The sequence below is a fragment of the Bubalus bubalis genome, chromosome 21, assembly GCF_019923935.1.
Source record: "Bubalus bubalis isolate 160015118507 breed Murrah chromosome 21, NDDB_SH_1, whole genome shotgun sequence".
NCBI classification, from domain to species: domain Eukaryota; kingdom Metazoa; phylum Chordata; class Mammalia; order Artiodactyla; family Bovidae; genus Bubalus; species Bubalus bubalis.
Window position 1 is genome coordinate 51,384,448 of NC_059177.1, and position 18,596 is coordinate 51,403,043.

General features: G+C 42.9%; 1 protein-coding gene across 2 annotated transcripts; it reads right to left on the reverse strand.

The window, feature by feature from the left end:
• Window positions 1-1,801: 1,801 nt before the first annotated feature.
• Window positions 1,802-18,132, reverse strand: LOC123330937. 2 transcript variants are annotated; one of them, XR_006547230.2, is made up of 4 exons: window positions 16,949-17,077; window positions 16,409-16,555; window positions 2,915-3,044; window positions 1,802-1,946 (listed from the first exon to the last, which is right to left on the reverse strand). XR_006547230.2 is itself a non-coding variant. In XM_044933612.1 (4 exons), exons 1-4 carry the CDS (start codon window positions 18,115-18,117, stop codon window positions 2,248-2,250), a joined length of 669 nt encoding a protein of 222 aa, XP_044789547.1. In that variant the 5' UTR covers window positions 18,118-18,132; the 3' UTR covers window positions 1,964-2,247. The 2 variants fall into 2 exon arrangements, 1 of the variants encoding a protein (XP_044789547.1); XM_044933612.1 differs by lacking the exons at window positions 1,802-1,946; window positions 16,949-17,077 and adding exons at window positions 1,964-2,348; window positions 17,827-18,132.
• Window positions 18,133-18,596: the final 464 nt, after the last annotated feature.

Below are 18,596 nucleotides of genomic sequence, written 5' to 3' on the forward strand. Positions count from 1 at the left end.
CCACCCAGCAAGGAAGAGCCAGCCCAGCCAAGAAACGCAAATCAAAACTGCCATGAGGTACTAGTCCACACTGGTCAGAATGGCCATCATTAAATGGTCTATAAATAACAACTGCTATAGGGTGTGGAGAAAATGGGACACTCCTAAATGTTACTGGGAATGTACGTTGGCACAGCCACTATGTTGGAAATTAGTATGGAAACCTGATGAATATTCGTCACAAAACTAAAAACAGAAATGCCAAGTGACTTAGCAAGCCTTGGCATATATTCAGATACAACTCTAATTCCAATAGTTGTATGCGTCCCTTATGTTCATACCAGTAGTGTTCACAACAGCCAAGACGTGGAAACAGTGTAAATGTCCATCAAAGAGCAAAATGGTAAAGAAGTGGTACATATACGCAATGGAATACTACTCTCCCATAAAAAAGAAGGAAATAATGCCATTTTCAGCAATGTGGGTGTAAGTAGAGAGTATCATACTAAATGAATTGTCAGAAAGACAAATACTGTAAGTTATCACTTATATGTGGAATATTAAATATGAGCCAAATGAACTTACCTTTGAAATAGATACAGGATCAAGGTCATAGAGAAGAGGCTGGTGGTTGCCAAGCAGGAGGAGATTGGGGGAGGGATGGATTGGGATACTGGGTTTAGGACATTAAAGCAATTATATATAGAATGGATAAACAAAAAGCTCCTACTATATGGCACAGGAATCTATATTCAATATACTATGTAAACTATAATGGAAAAGAATATTTTAAAGACTGTATATATATATATATTTGTAACTGAATCACTTTGCTGTACAGCAGAAATTAACACACCATTGTAAATCAACTGTACTTCAATTTAAAAATTGATTAAAAGATTTTATATGAATTGAAAAATATGAAATAATTGCAAGGCAATAAATTTTTATGATTTAGAGTAGGCTAAGATTTCTTATGTATGATACAGAGAGCAAAAGATTTGAAAGGAGACTTCCCTGGTGGTCCAGAGGTTGAGAATCCACCTGCCAGTGCAGGGGACAGGGGTTTGATTCCTGGTCCGGGCAGATTCCACGTGTTGCAATGAAGCTTGTGTGCCACAACTTCTGAGCCTGTGCTCTAGGGCCCCTGAGCTGCAACCACTAAAACCTGTGCTCTGCAACAAGAGAAACCACTGCGATGAGAAACCCGCTCTGCACAAGGAAGAGCAGCCCCTGCTCACCGCAGAGAAAGCCTGTGCACAGCGACAGAGACCTAGTGCAGTCAAAGTAAAAATAAAATCATAACGAAGACTTGAGAGGAAATCTGCTAAGTTTACTCATATATTAGTTCCTCATATTTCACAGTATAGTTTTACCTCAAAAACACTGGAAATAACTTCTCATCTAAACGGAATTCTCCCATGTTAAGAAAAATGAAAGTTGCACAATAGTCTATTGTGTGGCTGTACCATAGTAACTTAAACAGTCTCTTAGATTTGGGCAGTGAGGTGGTTTCTAATATTTGGCAATTACAACTAATGCTGTAAAAAACAACTAGTCTATTTTTAATCATTGAAGGTGTACTGTCAATAAATTCCCTTTGTGGCATAGGTAGTTCAAAGGATCTAAGTATATACAATTTGTTAGATATTGCCAAAGATAATGGAGAAGGCAATTGCACCCCACTCCAGTACTCTTGCCTGGAAAGTCCCATGGACGGAGGAGCCTGGTGGGCTGCAGTCCATGGGGTCCATAGAGTGGGACACGACTGAGTGACTTCACTTTCACTTTTCACTTTCCTGCATTGGAGAAGGAAATGGCAACCCACTCCAGTGTTCTTGCCTGGAGAATCCCAGGGATAGGTGAGCCTGGTGGGCTGCCGTCCATGGGGTCGCACAGAGTCGGACACGACTGAAGTGACTTAGCAGCAGCAGCCAAAGATAAACTTGAGAAGGGCAGGCAACAATCTGGAAGAAAATATTTGTAAAGTATGTAAAAGATAAGACCTGTATGCACAGTATGTAAAGATCTCAAGAAAAGCAACTTAGATGAGGGCAAGCAAGCAATTTATGAAAATAAAAGACAGCTCCATGAAGATGGAACCCAAATGACTAATGAACTCAAAAAGCATATATACTTTGCAAGTAAAGAGAGGATACTGAGGATGTAAATCTTTCATACACTGCTTTTGGGAATATAAATTGAGAGCCAGTTTGGAAAGACTTTTGAAATCTATTGCAAGGACTGTGGACAAACTCCAAAATCTGGCTATCCTTTTATACACTTATACTTCCCTGGTGGCTCAGTGGTAAAGAATCCGCTTGCCAATGCAGGAGATGTGGGTTTGATCCCTGGGTTTGGAAGATGCCCTGGAGAAGGAAAAAAAAAATGCATTCCAGTATTCTTGCCTGGGAAACTCCCATGGATAGGGGAAACCTGGTGGGCTACAGTCCATGGGGTCACAAAGAGTTGGATACAACTTACAACAACTATATATAAACAACTTAATATATATATACAACTTAATATATATATACAACTTAAAACAACTGTATATAAACAACTTAATATATATACAACTTAATATATATATACAACTTAAAACAACTGTATATAAACAACTTAATATATATATACAACTTAATATATATATACAACTTAAAACAACTGTATATAAACAACTTAATATATATATACAACTTAATATATATATACAACTTAAAACAACTGTATATAAACAACTTAATATATATATACAACTTAATATATATATACAACTTAAAACAACTGTATATAAACAACAACTATGTGTGTATATATATATATATACTTCCTCAAATAATCTTTTGAAAATGGCTTTTATCCCTTCATTAATTTTCCTATATAGAAATTTTAAATCTTTAGGGAAAGATTAAAGTCACAAAACAGGACTTACCAGCTTGCTGTCTGATCACTCTGTGCATTCCAAGCGACAGCAGCTCTTGAGGTATGGATAACAGCTTCCCTCTCCCCACGTGAACACATGCAGAGTCATCCACGGATGGGGTCAGGACATGGAGAGAATCCTGCAAAGGATACCAGGGGGTGAGCAGCCCAGAGTCAAAGTCAGAGCAACGACTTGCCGATGATCCTCTTGTGCTCAAATCGTTGCAGCAGGAGGCCGTGGATGGTGAATGGCAACAGGTATGTCCCAGTTTCAGAAATAATCATGTTTACATCTCTGATGCCCATTCCCACCAGGACTCTCCGTATGAACGGACAGATGGAAACTTGCAACCAAATGAGCTGTTTTAGAGAATGATAGAGAATGCATGCATACATTGGCAGGCACACTTTGGATCACTGAGTCAGAGCACTATTCTTGCAGTGAATGAAAAAACCTGCTCCCATGGGACTTCAGCCCAGTAAGGAAAAGGAAGGGCAGGCCAGCGCCTGACGAATACCTGTCACTGATGGCGCTGATAGGTGCTCCGATACAGGAACACAGGGCTGGATTCTTAGCTCAGGGGAATCCAGGCCCTAAAGCATCATGGGAATCCAAACCTGTCTGCTCAGAGAGCTGGGTGGAATGTAGAGTGTCAAGGTCTGAGTGTGGGTGGGAAATGAGTGTCCAGACAGAGTATTTCAGAAAGGAGTGAGTTTATTAAGAACAAAGAGCAGACATACCGAGGGTGCTGTAAGCACCCCTGATGGACTAGGGAGAGCCGACCTCTTTCGTGGGTTAGTAGCCAATTTTTGAAGTCTTGAGACAAAAAAAAGTCCTGTTGGAAGGGTGGCATTAGGTAATTGTTTAGCTTGCTACAGGGTGAGTACTAGGGTGGGTACTAACCCTAGTGGGTGGGTAAAAACTTTCTGGAGAAGGAAACGGCCCACCCACTCCAGTCTTGTAGCCTGGAGAATTCCATGGACTGTATAGTCCATGGGTGTCAAAGAGTTGGACACAACTGAGTAACCTTCACTTTCGTGGGGTCAGGGAGTTGGCTGGTTTAGATCAGGGGGCTCATGGCAATAGCTGCTAAGGTGCTTAGTTCCAAAGATGACTTCGGTGTGGGGCTCTGCATCTATGGCCTTGGTACAAATGCCCTGCATCTGTGGCCGTGGTACAGGGCTCCATATTCTCCCCTCTTTTTATCTATGGGCCAAGTCTTTGACCCCTGAACACCCTGCACATGATCAACTGATTACCTATCCTTGTCTTGGGTCATGGGGACCCAGGTCATTGGGCAAAGGGTGAAGACTGCTCCTAGATTCTTCATGCTGGACAGGGATATTGTAGGGTCCTAGCTCCCAATGTCTACTCTCTGTTGGGGTGCATTTACAGAGGGAGATGAGAGCCCGTGAACGACAAGGTGGCCTAGTCCTGTGTAGTCTGTGTGCCAACCAGCTACTCTCCTTGCAGCATCATCTGGGGATTTATTTTTTGTATTCTAGAAGATACAAACTTAACAAGAAGGTTAAAGATGCATGGCTTGAACATTAATAGAAGTAGAAAAGCTGCCAGGGGGGCTAGAAGAGGGACTAGCCAGAAGAACTAGGAGCAGACATTGGTCCATGATGTAAGTGTTTCTCTAGGTATGAAAAGATGCAAGAATTGGAGCTCATGAAAATCTTTATGTGAAAACAACTATCTGAAGGCCTGTTCTGCCAGTTTTTCCCAGAGCACAGCGGGCCTCATTTCTGATCTCCACCCTGAACTCCTTTCAGGGTGCACTTTCAGCAGCTGCAATTGCTCTTGATTTAATTCTTAGTAGACAGTGAAAGTGTTAGTCACTCAGTCGTGTCGTACTCTTTGTGATCCCATGGACCATAGCCTGCCAGGCTCCTCTGTTTGTGCGATTCTCCAGGCAAGAATACTGGAATGGGTAGCCGTGCCCTCCTCCAGGGGATCTTCCCAACCCAGGGATTGAACCCGAGTCTCCTCCATAGCAGGCAGATTCTTTACCATCAGAGCCACTAGGGAAGCCCAATCTTTGGAGAAACAGAAGACAAGTGCCAGTTTCCAGTCGGCAGAGCCCCTTCAGGGTCATAAATCAGACCATTATTGGGGGCCTTTTATAACTATTTTGTCCCACATTGCTAGGAATGCCCATTCCCAGATATTCAAAGATTTTTCTAATTGGCTACTCAATGTGCCATTACTGAACTGTACCTTGCGAGTAGCAGAAGTTCTACACCATACTGCCTCACTAGTAGTCTCCGGTTCAGGAAAATAGTCCCTCCTGATGCTTCTTCCCATATCTAGAGTTACACTGTTATAATCATTGATCTCATATGGAAGTATATATCATCATTTTATCAAAGACTCAGTCACACATTTAGTAATGTAAGAGACAACAATTTTGTAAAACAGGCAAAACAAATAATATAGCTAGCAGTATTAGTAAGTAATAATTAAAATCAAGAACTTCCATGAGATGTATTCCAGAATATACCTAGGTTATCTGACTTAGTCTGTTGAATGATTATAGCCTGGTGTTAATCTCCTGGCTGTAGATCATGTAGTATCTGATCTTTATCCAAAGATTGATTGTGAAGTTAGGCTTCAGAAACAAGCTTAGAATGTCCCTTTTAATAACTTAATTAAATTTAGTAACAAACAATATAACATAATATCAAAGAACTGTCTCAGAAGTGAGTCTTGGTAAACACAGACCTCAGTGAACAAAACTAGAGTTTAATATTTAGTGAAACTTATTTTTTCCATTGTGAGGGCATTAACCCTGCAACCAGGAAAGCTTTAACCCATCAAATAAAAAATGAGATTTACCAAGGAGCCAGGAAAAACCAAGCACCCATCTTGGAATTCCCATAGCTTCTGACTGTTTGATTTACAGTTATTGTTTATCCATTTCAAATTCCCTGACTTAAGAGTAGGCTGTTGACATGTTTTAAGGACATTAGGATAGCAGAAGTCTGACAATGAGGGGTCAATTTTTGTAGCAGTAGAATGAGCTTTATCTGCATGTGCCATAATCTTCATAGATCTTTCTGAAAGCATGATCTTTGGCGTCATGCTTTCTTTAGCATCAATTCTTCAAAAGCATCAATTCTTCAGCGCTCAGCTTTCTTTATAGTCCAACTCTCACATCCGTACATGACCACTGGAAAAACCATAACCTTGACTAGATGGACCTTTGTTGGCAAAGTCATGTCTCTGCTTTTTAATATGCTGTCTAGGTTGGTCATAACTTTTCTTCCAAGAAGCAAGCGTCTTTTAATTTCATGACTACAGTCACCATCTGCAGTGATTTTGGAGCCCCCCAAAATAAAGTCTATCACTGTTTCCCCATCTATTTGCCATGAAGAGATGGGACCAGATGTTATGATCTTAGTTTTCTGAATGTTGAGTTTTAACTTTTTCACTCTCCTCTTTCACTTTTATCAAGAGGCTCTTTAGTTCTTCTTCACTTTCTGCTATAAGAGTGGTGTCATCTCAATATCTGAGGTTATTGATCTTTCTCCCGGCAATCTTGATTCCAGCTTGTGCTTCATACAGCCCAGCATTTCGCATGATGTACTCTGCATATAAGTTAAATAAGCAGGGTGACAATATACAGCCTTGATGCACTCCTTTCCTGATTTGGAACCAGTTTGTTGTTCCATGTCCAGATCTAACTGTTGCTTCTTGACCTGCATACAGATTTCTCAGGAGGAGAAGGGGAAGACAGAGGATGGGATGATTGGATGGCATCACTGACTCGATGGACATGAGTTTGAGTAAGCTCTGGGAGTTGGTGATGGACAGGGAAGTCTGGCGTGCTGCAGTCCATGGGGCTGCAAAGAGTTGGACAAGACTGAGCGACTGAACTGAACTGAACTTTACCGAAGTAATAAGATTTTAAAAACAAATATAAATTGCGGGGAGCCGGTGAGAGACATTCCACTTGTGACAAAGGTCATGAGGAAGGAGGCTCGGCATACGCAAAGGCAGGATCGAGCCTCGGGAGTGCCCCCGGATATTCTCGAGCATCTACCCCCAAAAAACCAGAGTCTGCCTACTTTATTGCTTTGTGCTCTCACCTCTGACTTTACTGGGGGCTGTCCCCCACCACCATTTCACTCTCTCTGTCAAAGAGTTAACTTACAGCTCCAATTAATAAAGTTCCTGGGCAATTAGGAGTGTTTAAATCCAAACCCCTCAGATGGCTCTCTAACTCGCCTGACAAGTTTACCCGGACACCTACAGCTATGCATACGATTGTTTACAGTCTCCCAGCCTTGAGAGGCACGGGAAGCTTAAGATATTCAAATAACTTAGAGCCTCTCAGAGAGTTAGAAACTGTCAGAATAAAACTAGTAAAAGATTTCATTGATGAGCCAATGTTTGTTGCCAAGTTTCCACATCCCCTGAATTGTATCCTTGAATGTGTATTAATTAATATAGTTGCTATGTAGAAAAAATAAGTAGTGGCCTTGGTGTTAGTAACTTTAGACCCTTAAGGTAATAAATTCTTTCCTTTGTAAACCCATTACACCTCCACCCTATAGGAAGGCAATTTTATCTTCGAAAGATGGCGCCAAACCTTAAAATAATTACTCTTAGAGAAAATAAGTCTTTGTTGATAAGTCCTTGTCAAGAGTCATAAAATGTTAATAGGCCTTCTGGCCAGAAGATGATGTAAATCACCTAAACCATTTGTATACGATAAATTTGCAGGAAAGAAACCCTGGTTTTTGATAAGCATCAACGACTGCTGACTTTGCATCCCCTATTATCCTCTATGTGTAACTTAGGGTATAAAAGCCCCTGTTAAAAATAAAGCTATGGGCCTTGCTCACCAACGCTTGGTCTCCCCGTGTCATTCTTCCCTTTAACTTCCAGCAGAGTCTCCATCTGGAGCGCAGAACCCACCATGCTTACTAATTATGCCTGGGCTTCTAAGATCCGACCGGGGAGGCCTCAGTGTCTCCTCTCCTTCGGGAGAACGGAAGGACGCCTGCGGCCTACGTAAGTGGTGCAAACTTCTTGTCTTGAAGTTTTATTGTTCTCCCACGTAAACCAAGCTACTCAGCTTCTTTTCTCCACTGAAATTTCCTACTGAGCTATCCTCATTCTATTATTCTTTATATCTCTGAATAAATAAATAAATAAATAGGTCGCCTACTCCGTCTCCCCTTCGAATACCCTGGATCAGCCGGGGCTGGACCTCGGCAATAAATCACTTAAAAGCAAATAAATTCACATATTTTGCTATCAAAAGTTAACACTCCTAGAAAACTTTGTTCTCTTAACAGAGAGAGAAAACCAAATTCCAGTCTGGTACCAGTTTGTAGTTACTGTGAAACACTAATTTTTCACTTAGCTACAGTCACAATAAAAAAATTTCAAAGGCAGTTCGATGTCTTTAGAAAACTTGTACTATGCACCTACTTTTCTTAAGCAACAATGAAGTGTCCTTTATATCAGCCCTCTGTAGACTGGTAAATGTTAATCACCCAAAGCTCTCATTTGCATTTTTTCCTTAAAAGTTTCTTCACAGTGAGTTACTTTCTTTGCTGACAAATTTGCAACAGATATAATAAGACCTTCCTGCTGGAAGGGTGGCATTTGGTGATTGGTTAGGGTTACTATAGGGTGAGTAGTAGGGTGGGTATTTTATTTAATATGGGGTCAGGGTCAGGCCAGTTTAGATCTAGGGGGCTCATGGCAAAGGATGCCATGGGGCTCAGTCAGTTCCAGAGATGACCCTGGTGTGGGGCTCTGCATCCATGGCCTTGGTACAAGGCACTGCACCTGTGACCTTGGGATAGGGCTCCACAAAGAGGTCAGAAGCATGGACCTTAGGGTCAAGTTGGCAGGGGTCAGCCACCAGGTGAGGAAATCTTTGGCACCCTTAACACAGATAGACCTATTGACACACATTTATAGATAAAAAAAGAAGGCACGTGTGTATCGGGGGAGAAAACCAGCACCTCTCATGTGGCACAGCCTACCTGGGATGACTATCCAGCCCCTAATCATATCAGATGTCAGATCAAAAGTAGCAAATTCCATCTTTCTGAAACATCAGTGTTACCCTATGTGTTCTCCTTGGGATCCAGCAGGCTCTGCAGCATGATGAAAATGAGAGGGAGACAGGGGAGCTTTATCTTCTGACTTCTCAGTAAGCACTCCGTGAAAAATAGCTATGGAGAGATGACTGCCCATGTCGGCAGATGAAGGGGGCAGTCGTAGTATCTCAGGACAGGAGTGACTCCAGAACAGCCTCCTTCAAAAGCCTGTTTGTAGCAGAGCTTTATTCTGAATCTCAGGAAGCACTGAGTGGTCACTTCTTGTCATTTGGTAACAGCTTGCCAACCCTGCCTGTCGTGGACAGACATAGAGCAGTGTCCCTGAAGCGTCTCTTCTTGCCAAGGTGGACCCCTGATCACGAGGTTGGCTGAACAGAAGGGAAGATCTTGGAGAACAAGTCAGGTCCTATTTTGCTTTCGTGGCCTTCTCTCTTAGCTCCTTATTCTTTGGCACCCAGTCCACATTAGCCATGCTAAAAATGGCCTGCTTACAGGCTAGAGACTTTCTCAGTGACATTCAGAGCTCATGCATTTTTGTTCACTTCTGGACTTCTTTGTGGGCTTCCCTGGCAGCTCAGATGGTAAAGAATCTGCTAGCAATGCAGGAACCCAGGGTTCAGGCCCTGGGTCAGGAAGATCCCTGGAGAAGGAAATAGCAACCCTCTCCAGTGTTCTTGCCTGGAGAATTCCATGGACAGAGCTGGCAGGCTACAATCCATGAAGTTGCAAAAAGTTGGACACAACTGAGCAACTTTCACTACCTTTGTAGTTTCCAGCCAAAGGAAATAAAGTAAGGAAAGCAAAAGTGAATAAGGTTCCTGAAGATCCTTATGTCTTGATCTTTTACCCTCCTCCATCTCTCTGGCTGATTAACGCTTCATGAGCAAATGTTTATTAAGAAATATTTGTCTTTGCAACTGGATATTATTGCTTTGGAGAACGTTGTTTCTTGGCTATAGGAATGGATTCAAAATGTGATACAGCCTTGGAGAGGTGGGAGCAGTATGTCCGGTCCCTACTAAGTTCTGTGGAAGTTTCACTAAGTTTTTCTAATACTGCTTAACTTTGCCTTCCTAAAGCTTGATGCTCTCCTCCTGAAGTTATCAGAGTAGCACCTGTCTTTGGCAAGATCTGTTCATGTGTCTCAGACGCAGAGATCCATTTCTTGGGCTATGTAGCAAACCAACTCTGCATTGAAATGCATTCACTTCAGGAACGTTCCTTAACTCAGGCCCTGTCAACATGTAGATGTCACCTTCACAACTGCCAAAGCAAAGATGAAACCAAAGCATCACCATCATGCCCATGGAAAGAGACACGAAATCCTCAAGTACAGGAAACAGTACTGTCAGCTGCAAGATATGCCACCATTTCTTTAATCACATAATGGAGGTTAAAACCTCTGACCTGGACTTCCCTGGTGGTCCAGTGGTTAAGAATCCGCCTGCCAATGCAGGGGCACAGGTTCAATCCCTGGTCCCGGAAGATTGCACGTGCAGTGCAACTAAGTCCATGCACTGAAACTATGGAGCCCGCGTGCCTGGAGCACATGCTCTGCAATAAGAGAAGCCACCGCAATGAGGAGCCTGAGCACTGCAACTAGAGAAGCTTGCATGCAGCAGCAAAGATGCAGCATGGCCAAAATAAACAAATACATAAAATATTTAGAAAGCAGAAAATAAAGTAAAACCTCTGATTAGTCTACTTCACAAAGATTGGAGGATATCCCAAGAAATAACACTTTGTAAGCACCGAAGTACTTTCTCAAAGATAATTACTCATTAGTACATCAACACTATTCTACTCTCTCAATGTCTCCCCAAAACCATATCTCCTTGTCCCCACATAGTCCTTGTCCAAGCTCATGTACTATATAATACTGCACACTTGAAAGAAGAGATATACGTATGAAATAATTCAGAAAAATATATTTTTAGAAGAATGGCTGGTGGCTTCCCTGGTGGATCAGTGGTAAAGACTGCTTGCCAATGCAGGAGACATGGGTTCGATCCCTGGTCTGGGAAGATCCCACATGCTGCAGAGCAACTAAGCCCATGTGCCACAACTACTGAGCCTGTGCTCTAGAGCCCGGGAGCTGCAACTACCGAAGCCCATGTGCCCTCTAGAGTCTGTGCTCAGGGACAAGAGAAACCACCACATCGCAACTAGTCAGCAGCCCCTACTTCCCACTAGTAGCCCGTGAAGCAAGAACACCCAGCACAGCCAAAAAGAATAAATAAACAAACACCTTACAGAAAAAAGAATGCCTGGGGCAATGTACTTGAAGTAGGTCAAAGCCCAAGATGGTAAAGAGGTTTGTGTGGCCAACATTTACTGATATATTGTGACTCTCAGCATACGTGATAGGAATGACTCCAAGAAGACAGGTGATTGGCATGGAAGTAGGAAGTCAAGAGATACTGGAGTAACAGGCATGCTTGGCCTTGGAGTACAAAACAAAGTAGGGCAAAGGCTAACAGAGTTTTGCCAAGAGAGCGCACTGGTCATAGAAAACACCCTCTTCCAACAACACAAGAGACGATTATACACATGGACATCCCCAGATAGTCAATACTGAAATCAGATTGATTATATTGTCTGCTGCCAAAGGTGGAAAAGCTCTATACAGTTAGTAAAAACAAGACCTGAAGCTGACTGTGGCTCAGATAATGAATTCCTTATTGCAAAATTCAGACTGAAATTGAAAAAAGTAGGGAAAACTACTAGGCTATTCAGGTATGACCTAAATCAAATCCTATATCATTATACAGTGAAGGTGATGAATAGATTCCAGGGATTAAGTTTGGTAGAGACAGTGTCTGAAGAACTATAGACAGAGGTTCATAACATTGTACAGGAGGTGGTGACCAAAACCATCCCAAAGAAAAAGAAATGCAAGAAGGTAAAGTGGTTGTCTGAGGAGTCTTTACAAATAGCTGAGAAAAGGAGAGAAGTGAAGGCAAAGGAGAAAGGGAAAGATATACCCAAATGAATGCAGAGTTCCAGAGAATAGCAAGGAGACATAAGAAAGCCTTCTTAAATGAACAATGCAAAGAAATAGAGGAAAACATTAGAATGGGAAAGACGAGAGATCTCTTCAAGAAAATAAGAGATATCAACTGAACACTTCGTGAAAAGATGGGCACAATAAAGGACAGAAAGAGCAAGGGCATACCAGAAGCTAAGACATTAAGATGAGATGGCAACAATACACAGAAGAACTGTACAAAAAAGATCTTAATGACCCAGATAACCACGATGGTGTGATCACTCACCGAGAGCCAGACATTCTGGAGTGTGAAGTCAAGTGGGCCTTAAGAAGCATTACTGCAAACAAAGTTAGTGGAAGTGAAGGAATTCCAGCTGAGCTATTTCAAATCCTAAAAGATGATGCTGTTAAGGTGCTGCACTCAACATACCAGCAAATTTGGAAAACTCAGCAGTGGTCACAGGACTGGAAAAAGTCAGTTTTCATTCCAATCCCAAAGAAGGGGGGATGCTAAAGAATGCTCAAACTACTGCACAATTGCCCTTATCTCACATGCTAGCAAGGTAATGCTTAAAATCCTTCAAGCCAGGTTTCAATAATACATAAACTGAGAACTTCCAGATGTATAAGCTGGATTTAGAAAAAGCAGAGAAACCAGTGGTCAAATTGCCAACATCTGTTGGATCATAGAAAAAGCAAGGGAATTCCATAAAAACATCTACTTCTGCTTCATTGACTACACAAAAGCCTTTGACTATGTGGATCACAACAAACTGTGGAAAATTCTTCAAGAGATGGAAATAACAGACCACCTTATCTGTCACCTGAGAAGCCTGTATTCAGGTCAAGAAGCAACAGTTAGAACTGGACATGGAACAACACACAGGTTCAAAATTGGGAAGGGAGTATGTCAAGGCTGTATATTGTCATCCTGCTTATTTAACTTATATTCAGAGTACATCATGTGAAATGTCAGGCTGGATGACTTACAAGCTGGAATCAAGATTGCTGGGAGAAATATCAATAACCTTAGATATGCAGATGATACCACTGTAATGGCAGAAAGTGAAGAGGAACTAAAGAGCTTTTTGATGAGGGTGAAAGAGGAGAGTGCAGAAGCTGGCTTAAAACTCAACATTCAAAAAATGAAGATCACGGCATCCAGTCCCATCACTTCATGGCAAATAGATGGGGGAAAAGTGGAAACAGTGACAGATTTTATTTTCTTGGGCTCCCAAATCACTGCACATGGTGACTGCAGCCATGAAATTAGAAGACACATGCTTCTTGGAAGAAAAGATGGTTGAACAGTTCTGAGGTACTGCCTTAGATCATTCCATGGTCTAACAGAGAATTCTATAGCCACCTCTTTTGGCTTCAACATTATAGTATCGTTTACTGACCTTACCCTGGATTGACCTTTTTTTGAGCCCATTTCTTAGATTTTAGCATCATTTGGTCCCCAAAATTCTTCCATATTTTAGATTTTGTTATGGAAGCAGCCCATTTTCAGGTATTAACTGTATTTGTTACCTTTTGCCGCATAAGAAATCACAAAACAGCATAAAGCAACAATCACTTAACTCATACAGCTTCTATTGGTCAAAACTTTAAAGAGTGGATTACCTAGGTGGCTATGGTTTAGGATGTCTCATTTGGTTGCAATAAGATGTTGGCTGATGATATAATCATCTCAAGTTTATCTGGGGTTGAGGATCGGCTTCTAAGATGGCTCATTCATATGACTGCAAGTTGGTGTTCACTATTGGCAGGAGACCGGCGTTCTCTGACATGTGGACCTGTCCACTGGGCTTCTTGAATGTCCTCAGGGATGTGGTGACTAACTTCCTCTAGAAAAAGTTATTCAAGAGAGTACCCTTCTAGTTTCTTCTTTCCCCAGCTTTACTGAGATGTAATTGACATATAGCACTGTATGAGCACTCTAGTAGACTTTTATTTCATCATTTCCCAGCTAACGCTTATTTTCATAAAAGAGTATTCATCGTAGTTCAGAAGACCCTGTGTTTAAAGATCATTGTCTAATTTTTTAAGGGGAAGAGAGAGAACTACAAACAGGGAAAGCAAATAAAATACAACAGTTCGGGAACTACTTTGCATTCTTCCAGCTTCATATTCAGTGCTTCTTACACCACATCTGCTCCTCCAGATCTAAGACCTTTGTGGCCCTTGGAAGTGAGCTGAGTTAGAGGCAACTTTCTGAAAAAGCCAAGACAACAAATGCCAGTAGCTGACAGAGAAGCAGTAGAATAGATAACAGAGATGCTCGATGACTAAAGATTGCTTATTTTACAAAGTCATTTCATGCTACCAATAGAAATGTCTTGTATAAGCTTATATATAGAAATATACATTTAAAAGTGAACTCTCATGTGGAGAGAAGGGAACTCTCCTACACTGTTGGAGGGAGTGTAATTGGTACAGCCACTATGGGGAACAGTATGGAGGTCTCTTAAAAAACTAAAAATAGAACTACCATATGACCATGCAATCCCACTCCTGGGCATATATCCAGAGAAAAACATGGTCCAAAAGGATGCATGCAGCCCGGTGTGCATTGCAGCACAGTTTATAATAGCCCGAGACGTAGAAGCAACCTAAATGTTCATCAATAGAGGAATGAAAAAGGAGGATGTGGCACATATATACCATGGAATATTACTCAGCCATTAAAAAAGAATGAAATAATGCCATTTGCAGCAACATGGATGGAACTAGAGACTGCCATACTGAGTGAAGTAAGTCAGACAGAGAAGGAGAAATATCATATGGCATCCCTTATATGCAGAATGTAAAAAGAAATGATACAAAGGAACTTATTCACAAAAGAGAAACAGGCTCACAGACTTAGAGATGAACTTCTGGTTGCTGGGGAAAGGATGAAGGGAAGTGAAAGCTAGTGAGTTTGAGATCAACATGCACATACTGCTATATTTAAAATAGACAACTGGGCTTCCCTGGTGGCTCAGTGGTAAAGAATCCACTTGCTGATGCAGGAGACACGGGTTCAATCCCTGATCCAGGAAGATCCCACATGCTGTGGAGCAACGAAGCCCGTGCAGCACAACTAGCGAGTCTCTGCTGTAGCCTGGGAGCCCCAGCTACTGAGCCCACATGCTGCAGTTTCTGAAGCCTGCACCTTGGAGCCTGTGCTCTGCAACAAGAAAAGCCACACAATGGAAAGCCCGTGTACAACTGGAGAGCAAGCCCCACTCACCGCAACTAGAAAAAATCCACACAGCAACGAAGACCCAGCATAGCCGAAAATAAATACATAAATAAAATTATTAAAAAAAAATAGATAACCAGTAAGGACCTACTGTACAGCGCAGGGAACTCTGTTCAATATTACCTGGCAGCCTGGATGGGAGGGGAGTTTGGGGGAGAATGGATACGTGTATATGTATGGCTGGGTCCCTTTGCGGTCTACTTGAAACTATCACAACATTGTTAATCAGTTATACTCTAACATAAAACAAAAAGGTTTTCCAAATTGAATTCAGCTTCTAGAGTCTAAATGAAAAGGTCACAGGCTACCAGTTAGAACACCTGACTTGAAACCTTGGTTCTGTTACCAATTCTGAGAATCATTTTCCTCCCAGCACTTGTTTCTTGTGATTTAACAGGATGGACACCGACAAGCATTAACTATGCAGCTCATTGGTCAGATTTGCCATGTGCACATCCCAGGCATAAAGCTTGCGTTCTGAGGACACTGTACAAATGACAACCTTCTCCTCTCCACCCGTGTGGTCACTTCCTGAAAGATAGGCCACAGGTCCTAAGATTCCTTGAAAAAAACAGCCACAGACAATACTCAGTCACCAGGTGGTTGAGGGATGATGATCCAGTTGAATAAAGAAAATTCTAGTAAGATAATGTTCAGTTTTCCTCCACTGTCTTTGGCGGGTTTGGTTAATATTGATACTCAACAGAGAAGAGGATAGAAATTGGGCTTCAGAGTCATGCAAACATGGGTTTCCATGGCAGATTGGCTGTTTGGGAGATACCGGTCAACTTGCTTTAAAAAAAAAAATTTTTTTTTTTAACCTCAGTGCACACAGATATAAAATGGGGATAAAAAAATCTTTCACTCAGAGAACTATTCTGAGTTTTAAAAGAGGTACCAGGAATAAAGTAAGCTGTAGAACCTCTATTACTTAAATGTTCCCTTTTTATTCAGAATTTTTATTCTAGGAGATCTGAGAGGCTTTGAAAAAAGGGGATAACAGGGTCTGAGTTTGTGTTGTGAAAAACCATAAGTTCCTCCAAGCAACTTGGATCACAGAGGACAAGGGAGGAAGCAGGGAGACCTGTGATACCCAGGAGAGCAGCCCATCCCATTAACTTTTAATTCCTTTTGTCTTTACTGCATGAGAACACAGAAAATATAAAGAGTAGATTTCTTACATCGAGTTCCTCTAGGGTACCCTCTGCTACACCGAGGTTCCCAGTTGCTTCTTTGTAGAAAATAATCCCAGGCTGTGTAAATGCCATCCGATGCTTCCGCTTTGTTTGTTCAAGTGAGTATGGCTTCCATGCCTGTGTGCCCAGGGCCTGATGGAAGAAGATGCAGAAGTTCCATTTTCTTAGACACAGGCTTCTGGAAAGAGGCTCACCACCGTTAGTTCACCTCCTCAGCACCAGCGGTACCCTTGAACCCTTTTATCTGCTGTATCCTTCACACGTGCCTCTCGTAACAGCCCCTGTGGAGTCCTCCCCAAGGTCACAGGGTGGGAGGCCTTGCACCAAGGCCACTGAAGCAGAGACCAGAACCAAAGTCACCTCTGAAGCTGACTGACCCCCTTTGTAACTGGTGCCAAAAGCCCCCCAATACCACCAGTAGGCTTCCTGACCCCATAATAGGCAAAGATGACTACCCCGGTAACGCCAACATTCCAGCAGGAATTTTCTTCATTTTGAGGCTATACACTTTGACTACTAACCCACCGAAAGCATCGACTTTCCCTGGTCTGACAGGAGGTCGACCCGCTGTGCTCACAGTGCCCACACTGTCTGTTCTTTGCTCTTAATAAACACACTCCCTTCTGAAATGCTCTGTCTGGAAATTCTCAGTCCAACCCTCGCTTGGACTGCCAAGGCAAGTTGCACACGGGCCTAAGCTGCAACCTGACATTATCCTCACCCTTGAGACACACCTGCCTTCCCGCCTCACCCCGCCCTGCTCTCAGCTCCACAGCTGACCACGCTCAGCAACCTTGTTCCAGTACGAAGGGAGAGAAAGCAAGAGATAAGCAGGCAGTCAGTACTTGAACACCGGCTCCTTCTCTGCTATCATTTGTGCTGGAAGCAAGGCCCATGCAGTTAACCCCAGCTCTCAAAGCCCCCCTGTGTCTGGGGAAAGGGGACAGGATAACAGCAGGGGCCACCACGGTTAATATGCGCCCTTGGGATTCCCACTAGAGTTTAGGGGGAGAAATGTGGGTTTCCTGGAGCTTGAAGTGGGAGCCCCCAGGACCATTTAGTCAGCACAGCTCCCCTGGATCCGTTTGTTGTTTTCATTTAGCAACATGGAGGTCCTCAGAGTGAAGGACGCTAAACCCAAAGCACTCAATACCTCGCTCTGCTACTCTGCAAACAGGTGCTCAAAGGGACACAGGCATATCAGACCTGAACGGTCAGGTACGAATAAGGTGAATTTAAGGAACAAAGAAAGGCTGTGTGGTGTCATGCTGGAGTAGCCAAGATTCAAGGCTGAGGGAGAGGTGAAAGGGGTCTTCCATAGGACTGCCAAGGTGGAAAGGTGTCAGGAGGGGCCGGTCCATTCAGACGGGGCAACGAGCATTTACTTTGATTACTTCAGAGACCTGCAGCAAGCTGATCGTGTCCAGGAATGAGACAACTCTCAACCTCCGCATGGCTGGCAACAGGCCCGCCACCTTACACAGCCTGAGGCCACGCCAAGCCTCCAACCCACCCCCTCCAGCTTGCTTTGAATTTAAAGGCTTGGCCCAAGTCTGCAGCCCACGTGACTCTGATAAAAAAACAGGCTGCAGAGGTGTAAATTCAGAGCCTGCCCTCTGCTTTGGCATCTCTCCCTGGGGCCTGATCCACAAAGCTGAGGACCTTCCTTCCCACACTGGCCTGTTAGTGTTCATTGTTTCAGTGTGTTCAACGATGCTTTTTTTTTACACCATGAGCTGAAAGTGCAGGACCTAGGGCTGCTCTAGGTGGTGATGAACTTGTCAGGACTCTTGGAAATTTCAACTAACACACTCACATTCATCAAGTTCAGTCTCTATGTGCATGCATGCATGCATGTTCAGTCGCTCAGCTGTAACCAACTCTTTGGGAGCCCACCAGGCTCCTCTGTCCATGGGATTTCCCAGGCAAGAAGACTGGAGTGGATTGCCATTTCCTCCTCCAAGGGATCTTCCCAACCCAGGGACTGAACCTGAGTCACCTGAGTCTCCTGTATTGGCAGGTAGATTCTTTACCACTGAGCCACCCGGGAAGCCCAGTCTTCATGTGACACTCTTTAAATTCCAAACCACCAGGCTAGGGAATCTGCTTGCCAGATTTATATATCTACTTTGGGACACTGACTCTGGCCAACAGGGCCTATTCCCCCAGCGCC

Excerpts from the sequence above, each read along its gene's own strand:
- LOC123330937 (XM_044933612.1), bottom strand. The coding sequence starts at position 18,117 with ATGAACACTAACAGGCCAGTGTGGGAAGGAAGGTCCTCAGCTTTGTGG. Across the intron at positions 16,556-17,826 it reads ACACGATCAGCTTGCTGCAG|GCCCTGGGCACACAGGCATG; the intron begins GTCTCTGAAGTA and ends TTCTTCCATCAG. Across the intron at positions 3,045-16,408 it reads GTACCCTAGAGGAACTCGAT|GATTCTCTCCATGTCCTGAC; the intron begins GTAAGAAATCTA and ends TATCCTTTGCAG.